The sequence below is a fragment of the Oncorhynchus nerka genome, linkage group LG3 (genome assembly GCF_034236695.1).
Source record: "Oncorhynchus nerka isolate Pitt River linkage group LG3, Oner_Uvic_2.0, whole genome shotgun sequence".
Classification (NCBI taxonomy): Eukaryota; Metazoa; Chordata; class Actinopteri; order Salmoniformes; family Salmonidae; genus Oncorhynchus; species Oncorhynchus nerka.
Window position 1 is genome coordinate 48,012,145 of NC_088398.1, and position 8,421 is coordinate 48,020,565.

Genomic DNA, 8,421 nt, shown 5'->3' on the forward strand with positions numbered 1-8,421 from the left:
GCTCGTAAGTATTTGGCCCATGTGACAAATAAAATGTGATTTGATGCCACTCCACTAATTCTGCTCCAGCCATTACCATGAGCCTGTCTTACCCAATTAAGGTGCCACCAACCTCCTGTGGCGGAGACAGTAGATAATATGTATATCTTTATATCTGGTAAGTGTCATCCGGGATCCTTGGGACGTCCCTACCCTAAACCCTAACTTTACCCCTTACCATAACGCTCATTTTAAATGGTTGGCTTTTTCTTTCAGGCAATACAATTGGACACACTTGATGACGTCAATATTACTCGACTACGGGCAAAAAATACAATTTCAACGCGTTATTATCGCGCCTCGACATAACTTGCATAGAGGGTGAATTTTGGGTCAGATTTGCGGGTCTGGTGGTAAAATCATGGCGTTACGGGTGATCCGTTTGGTCATCCCCTCGGGGACAGCCGTTTTCAAAGCAGGGACACTTATTCAGACGGTAAGATTGGCAGAATAATTTCCAAAATGCTCTCTCGCGCAACGAATGGCATCAAGTTCACAAGCCGCCCTCGATACAAGGACACCATAACAAGAATGCTAATGCTAAGAAGGCTAACTAGCAGATTGGTGTTTTGTGTGGCCAGCTGCGTCTTATGTGGTTGTCAACAACTATTGTGTCGCAATGTATTGTTATTAGCGGCAATATTAATTCATTTGTTAGCTAGCTTATTTGAACTAATTGTCTAATTACCGTTATCCCGTTCTTGTCATCCTCCTGACATGCTAGCTAGTATTTCAGTTTGATCAAATACAATGAAGCATATTTAATTCATGGTGGGCAGGATGGTCAGAAGGATGACGCTCACATACTCATTCTATTGATACGGAGTACAATTCAATATTATATTTGAGAATTAATTGATCAACATATCTTATCTTTAGGCTGGTATTCACACAAGCTCATTAAGGAACCTACGGTACGGCTGGTGGGCATATGCACTGGGCGAGAGGACAACCCCAAGGTTCAAAGAGAACAGCAAGATCATCTCCATTGATGGCAACCTGGCCTCAGGAAAGGGGGCGCTGGCCCAGAGTCTGGCTGATAAGCTGGGTAATGATCCTGTTGTCGATGCAGTTATTGAAGTCTAGACTACTTATTTATACATATTTATAACTTGGGGAGTTAGAAGTTTATAATGCCAATTGCATTAACTAAAAATAAACTTAATTCCCTACCTTCTGGTACAAAACAGGATTAATGTAAATTGACTCCATTAACACTTTGATGTCTGTAGGGATGCTGTACATGCCTGAGCCCAACACGCACTACTTGGACAAGATGACAGTGGAGAAGGAGCCTCTGCCAATCGCCTTCAACGGTAACTGCAGCTTGGAAAAGTTCTATGCAGACCCCAAGGCTGCTGACGGGAACTCCTACCGGCTACAAGCATGGATGTACCTCATGAGGCTCCTTCAGTGGTCAGACGCCATGGAGCACCTGCTAACCACAGGTACGGCTGGCTGGCTATGGGAATGCGCTCAGATATCACTCACAAATGACATCAGGATTGTGTTAGGGAATCAGGGGAAAACAAAGAATTGAGCTCTTGAGCTTACATTATTGTAGTTAAATGAATGCCTTGTTATTCTAAATGGCTTATTGCAAAAATATTATTCTGTCCTTTTTGGGTTTTTAGTCATGTCCTTCTCATAAACTTTCTCCATTCTAGGCCAAGGTGTGATATTGGAGCGCTCCCCCTACAGTGACATGGTGTTTGTGGAGGCCATGTTCAAACAGGGCTACATCAGAAGGCAGTGTAAGTTCTGAAATCCCTATAATAAGGCTGGTACAGATCTGAATAGTCTTATTGCATTGTTATTTTTTAAATTTTATTTCACCTTTATTTAACCAGGTAGGCCAGTTGAGAACAAGTTCTCATTTACAACTGCGACCTGGCCAAGATAACGCAAAGCAGTGCGACACAAACAACAACAGAGTTACACATGGAATAAACAAACATACAGTCAATAACACAATAGACAAGTCCATATACAGTGTGTGCAAATGAGGTAAGGTAAGGGAGGTAAGGCAATACATAGGCCATCGTGGTGAAATATTTACAATTTAGCAATTAAACACTGGAGTGATAGATGTGCAAGTAGAGATACTGGGGTGCAAAGGAGAAAGAAAAAAACCAGTATGGGGATGAGGTAGTTGGATGGGCTATTTACAGAAGAGCTATGTACAGGTGCCGTGATCTGAGCTCCTCTGACAGCTGGTGCTTAAAGTTAGAGAGGGAGAAATTAATCTCCGGCTTCAGTGATTTTTGCAATTCGTTCCAGTCATTGGCAGCAGAGAACTGGAAGGAAAGGCCGCCAATGCAGGAATTGGCTTTGGGGGTGACCATTGAAATATTCCTGCTGGATCGTGTGCTACGGGAGGGTGCTGCTATAGTGACCAGTGAGCTGAGATAAGGCAGGGCTTTACCTAGCAATATATGATGAATCAGATCTGGTTTAACACCGACCTGACAAGCCATGATATTGAAAGGTCATTAGTGTTTTAAATAAATAAACTTTGGGTGAAGATGTTTTTTTATGTGTGCCACCATTACTACAAAAGGGGCATTTTACATTGCTGTGGTTGAATCTCATATGTTCTGTAATGCAGGTGTAGACCACTACAATGAAATCAAAGGTATCAGCATCTGTGAGTTCCTGCCCCCTCACTTGGTCATCTATGTGGACAAGCCAGCGGAAGAAGTGCAGAAGAAGCTAAAGGCATCAGGCAAAGTAGGGAGACACAAACAAGGAAAATATCCATGCTATACTTTTCTAGGCATATCGTTTGTCTGACTGAATGACCATCCATTATCAGCTGGTAGAAAACCTATGGAAGTTTTACTCAACCAATTTTGAGTCCTGTCCAGTAATTATTATTAATTATTAAGTTCACATTATTATGTGAACTTTTTCTAATATTGATGTATTTGGGGCTTTAAACAAAACGTTTTAAACTCCTCAAAGTCTCTACTGTGGTCATGAGCTAGGTTAGAAACATTTAAAAATAATTATCAGTCTGTTGCTAACTGCAAGTAATGTTCTTAATTGGAACCTTTCCTTTGCCAAATGCCTCTAGTAATGTGTAAAAATTATAGAAATTAGTTGTTGGTTTCACGTACGCCCATTTAGGACCTCTCACATTTGGCAGGCAGGCGGGCGGGCCTCACAAAGCCTGGTTGTTTTTAGCATTATGCAATTGTGGCCCCAGCAATAATCCTGTCTTTAAACATAATCATGGAGGGCTGGTGGAATTCGGTGCGAATTGAGATAAATATGCAGCCTCAAATTCTACCAGAAAAATGAGTTTTTAGGACAAGTTTTGTTGCTCAACTTAGGTAGTTTGATTCATACTTCAGATCTGTGTTCCAAACTTTTCTTTCCGGAGTGTAATTCTCACATCTCTGATTGGATTTAAATATATAACATGTTTAAACCTCAGTTTTAAAGATGTTGAATCACACTCCCGTATTTAAAGCCAGATGTATCCTTTCAGTGATCAACATGATGGATCTTTTTTATCTATGCAATATTTAGGGTGCATGTTGAATAACCATTTTCATCGATGGTCTTGTTTAGGCTATTGCCTTTAGAAAGTATTCACAGCCCTGGACATTTTCCACATTTATTTGTTACAAAGTGGGATTAAAATGGAATGAATTGTAATTTTTCTGTCAACAATCTTCACAAAATACTCTGCAATATTGAACTGGAAGAAAAATTTTAACATTTTGTAAAAAATAAAAATAAAAAACTATTTAGGGCTGTCCTCGACTAAATCTCGGTGGACCGAAAGTCGTCTGTTCTTTCGACCAATCAATTGGCTGATTTTTATTTTATTTTATTTTTTTATACATATATATAACTTGTGTTTTTAAAATCAACTATACAAATCAACTATACAGTACCAGTCAAACGTTTGGATGCGTACTCATTCAAGGGTTTTTCTTTATTAAAAAAAAAGGTGTTATTTTGTGTTATGAAATAACACGCGGGATCATGTAGTAACCAAACAGGTGTTAAACAAATCAAAATATATTGGAGATTCTTTAAAGTAGCCACCCTTTGCCTTGACAGCTTTGCACACTGTTGACATAACATGATGCAGCCACCACTATGCTTGAAAATATAGCAAGTGGTAGTCAGTGACATGTTTAGGGCAAATCCAATAAAACATGTCACTTGTTATTCAGGACTAAAAGGTTATTGCACATTTTTTGCAGTATTACTTTTGTTTTTACCTTGTTGCAAACAGATGCATGTTTGGTATTTTATACAGGCTTCCTTTTCACTCAAGTCATCTAGGTTAGTATTGTGGAGTAACTACAATGTTGTTGACTCATCCTCAGTTTTCTCCTATCACAGCCGTTACATTTTTTTTACTGTTTTAAAGTCACCATTGACCTTATCTTAGTAGTGACTGGGTGTATTGATACTCCATCCAACATGTAATTAATAACAACCATGCTCAAAGGGATATTACAGTTCTGCTTTTTTATCTACTGGTAGGTGCCCTTTGCGAGGCATTGGTAAACCACCCTGGTCTATGTGTTTGATATTCACTGCTTGACTGAGGGACCTTACAATTATCTGTATGTGTAGGGTACAGAGATGAGGTCGTCATTCAAAAGTTTGGACGCATACTCATTCAAGGGTCTTGTTAAACACTATTATTGCACACAAAGTTAGTCCACTTTACTCCTGAACTTATTTAAGTTTGCCACAAAAATGTCAATAAACCTAATTCCACTTTGACATGATGGGGTATTGTGTGTGTGTGTGTGTGTGTAGGCCAGTTACAAAAACATCTCGATCCATTTTAAATTCAGGTTGTGTAACACACAGCAAAATGTGGAAAAAGTGAATACACAAAAAAAAGAGAATACTTTCTGAAGATACTGTATTTGCCCAAAAGCTGCACTTGTGTTTTTAGATCACTAATAGTATTGGATGGGTAGCATTTTTGGAAACAAACCATCTGTCAAACTTCTAAAGTCTTAATACTGGTCAATAAAGGAATTAAATCAAGCTGAAGCCCGGATAAGAATTCAAACATGGCCCTTCAAATAGATTCATATCAGTTGCCACTGAGTTATTTGGTTTTGCGTGCCGTGATTATTCTTAAGTTAGGTGTAATTACCTTTCCGCTCTACGGATCAGATCATTGAAGGTGAGAATCTGCTTCAACAGCTCCAAACAGATCTTCTGCTTCTTTACCACTTTGGGTGTTCCGCTTGTTAAGTTAAATCCGTTTAAGGCACTTTGACTAAGCAAGAGAATTGTGTTGGGTCTGGTGTTAGCTGTCTTTTCAAATAGTCTATTTTCTGGTGTGTGTGTTGTTCCTGTCTTTATGAATCTATCCTGTCTTACCCTCAGGATGTGCCCCTACCCTATCTGAAGAGCATTGAGGATGCCTACAAGAAGACCTACCTTCCCAAAATCAGGTTAGTGGATTAGAAAGCTCTCTAGGGAAACATATATTCATTATACCTCTGAGATGACCCTGTCTTTTAACAACTTGAACGTTTTTAACAATGCAATTTCTCAAGACAACTCCGATCTGACCTTCAACCATTTACAAGAAAGGTGTTGAGTTTTTCTTGATTTCAGTGAGAATGCAGAATTGCTTGCTTATGATGCTACCCAAGCACAAGACATGGAGAGGGTAAGGAAATCCAGTGAATGACTAGAGGCATCAAATGATATAATAATAATAATCTTGTCGTTTCTGGTGAGAAAACAAACATGGCGTTGATACGTTATAGACCTAGCCAATGCATCATACTGAAATGCACTGACTGCTATTGAAAACCTGTCTTATTCTCTCACAAAACTCTCGTCAAACAGACTTCCCTTTTTTTGTTTTTTTTTCTCTTTAGATTGCAGAAGACATTGAGGACTTGAAATTTGAGAAAGGACCTTGGGTAGAGCAGGATGATGTCACACTCCACTACATGAGAATGCTGTAAGTATAACCACTTAATTTCTTCCCTACACGTGTAGACCTTACTTTTCAATCACGTACATGGGTAGGCCTATATAGTTCATATTGGAGCTCTGGAAGCTTTCTCTTCAGCCTGCTGTTTTCCTTCCTCTCTCCCAAGGGTGGAAGACAAGATGAGGGTTGCAGACCTGACCCTTGTACCCAACTTCCTGCCTGAGGTCACCATCGGGGCTCACGAGTATGACGCAGGCTACTATGCCTTCAAATCAGTAAGGGAGAAAAGCACTCTACTTCTCTTATGATGTGGTGTGGCTCGATCACCTGATATGACCAGATTATGATAAAGTGGGGTATGAGCAATAGGTACCATACTGCAAAGGTAGAAAACTTTTCCCTCCTTCAATAGTATTTTCCCTCTGTCTCTTCTGGGTTTTGTGGCCGTCTTGTGGTTTTGCCTCCAGCATATTAAATAACTATTTTGGTAGCTGAAATATCAAATGATATACGAAAAGGGAAATGCCATATGTGGAATATTCTCCAAGTCATTGGTGTCATCAGTCTTGCAGGAAAACATTCTGTACTGACCTTTAAAGTTTATTGACTGGAGATGTGGGGGTATATAATGTGCTACAGGATTCTTTGAGCTGACATTTTGCTTGGTGCCCGCTATTATACTGGAACGAGTGGGAGGACAAGCTTGGGGAATGTGAACTATGGCGGGCTTAGGTTGTCTGCATTTTCTCATCCATACTTCTACTTGACAAAGTTCACTTCTTCTGAAGTGCAAGCTAGGATTCCGCAGTAGAGTGTGTACTGTACTGTTTGACAAGAACAACAACCAATAGGGGTTTGTCTGGCGATATCATTTTGGCTTCGCCAGCATAAACTTGTGCTAAGTTGTACCGCAGATGTCAAAGTAAAACTAGGTAAACAAAACTTGAATGCCTATCAATGTTGCTATTTGCAATCCAACACCACTTCTTCAATCTTGGCTGATTTTGTTTTTGAGGCTGTAAATGTCTTTATATTTAAGTCTGTTTTCTGCTTCTTTGGCTGACTGATAACAGTTGAAAGAAAGAGAAGCTGTGTTAATGTAGGCCTTAGTTAACGCTAGACTATCTTTTTTTGTTTCATACTCACAAGACTGATGGGTTAGTGTCGCCTAGGTGACTGAGAGCAGCCTGGCTGTCGATCAGTCTGTCACTGACGTGGCTTCACATTAGCAGGAACTCATAACGCGCTGTTTGCTAAGGCTAGGGGGTGATGGACTGCAATGTCGCCCCTAGTGACAAAACACTTTGCTATACCATTAGTCTCTGCTGTCGTCCCACATCTAAGGATGGATGAGTCTTGAGTTGCTAGTTCTTCAAAGCTTAAGGGAATAAGAAGGCCCGGCTTCTAAAATCGGAGAACTGTTAAACCTGCCCAAGTGTCCTGTGGAATATTGTGTGTCTCTTTTTACCCAGGCAATTCCCACAAATGTTTTTTTTAAAGTCAAGGATGACTCCTTGACCCTCGCGTTGGATTCGTTTTAAGGATTTCATCAGTGAAGCGTAGGTTATGACCTGTATGCCCAGACTAAAAGAGTTGCAGAACTCTCAGAATAACTATTAGTCTGCTAACTTGATTTATTTCCAAAAAGGCAAAACATTTATTAAGAAGTTCTTGTTTATACCTAGCTTAACTACATTGTATTTTACTTGCAACTTCACTAAGATTTTCTCTCCTATATTTTTGGCAACTGTTTCAGCAAATACATCCCAGATGTTTTAGCATACATAATAGGCTAAATCCCCTATCCCTTATCTCACTCTAATTAAATTGACTGTCCTTTTCTTTTCTTTCCAAAAGCTCCTGGGAAAGAAGTACGCTGCAGGTTATAATGCAGACATAGGAGACACGAACATCTGGCTGAAGTGAATGAGTGGACCTGACTACTCTGGAGCTGATTGTTCACTCCTCCCTATGGGTGGAGAAGTCTAAATATGGGATTATCCGTTTGATCCAATCTGGAACATTCTCTTCTCTGGTCCGACTGTCTGTATCGAGGAGAAATTGTATTAAGTCCATGAATTATGCATTAAAAAGTCAATCTAAAAACTTGTTGTTTTATTTTTGTGAAATGTGCATCTAGCCTTTTCAAGAGTGATAATGGCAATTGGATTAAGAGGAGAGATTACAGTTTATCCTCAATCATATTATTATTTTTTCATAGCCTGCAAGTTTGCTGTCCCAGTTTAAGTGACTTCACTGACTTGTATCATTATAATGTATCCGCTAGTCTTTTCTTTAGCAGATGCTTCCCACAGTGACTTTGTCAGTGCATAGTGCAGTGTCACACAGCCCCGTAAGGGTTTACTGTTTTTCTAAACCACAGTTCCGGGTATGGAAGCAGGTAGCCAATTAGGCAGGCCTTCAGTGTGCCTGTTGTACTATATGTG

At 39.8% G+C, this 8,421-nt stretch overlaps 1 protein-coding gene across 1 annotated transcript; it reads left to right on the plus strand.

Moving 5' to 3' along the window:
- The first annotated feature begins 316 nt into the window (after positions 1-316).
- LOC115109805 (NADH dehydrogenase [ubiquinone] 1 alpha subcomplex subunit 10, mitochondrial-like) lies at positions 317-8,080 on the plus strand. Its single transcript, XM_029635081.2, has 10 exons — positions 317-475; positions 919-1,087; positions 1,272-1,487; positions 1,707-1,793; positions 2,648-2,769; positions 5,413-5,480; positions 5,647-5,701; positions 5,916-6,001; positions 6,141-6,249; positions 7,832-8,080. Exons 1-10 carry the CDS (start codon positions 401-403, stop codon positions 7,898-7,900), a joined length of 1,056 nt encoding a protein of 351 aa, XP_029490941.1. The 5' UTR covers positions 317-400; the 3' UTR covers positions 7,901-8,080.
- The last annotated feature ends 341 nt before the right edge of the window (positions 8,081-8,421 follow it).

Bases quoted from the DNA above. Each gene is read 5' to 3' on its own strand.
- LOC115109805 (XM_029635081.2), top strand. From the start codon at position 401: ATGGCGTTACGGGTGATCCGTTTGGTCATCCCCTCGGGGACAGCCGTT. The intron at 476-918 runs GTAAGATTGGCA...TCTTATCTTTAG, and splicing joins CAGGGACACTTATTCAGACG to GCTGGTATTCACACAAGCTC. The intron at 1,794-2,647 runs GTAAGTTCTGAA...TCTGTAATGCAG, and splicing joins GGGCTACATCAGAAGGCAGT to GTGTAGACCACTACAATGAA.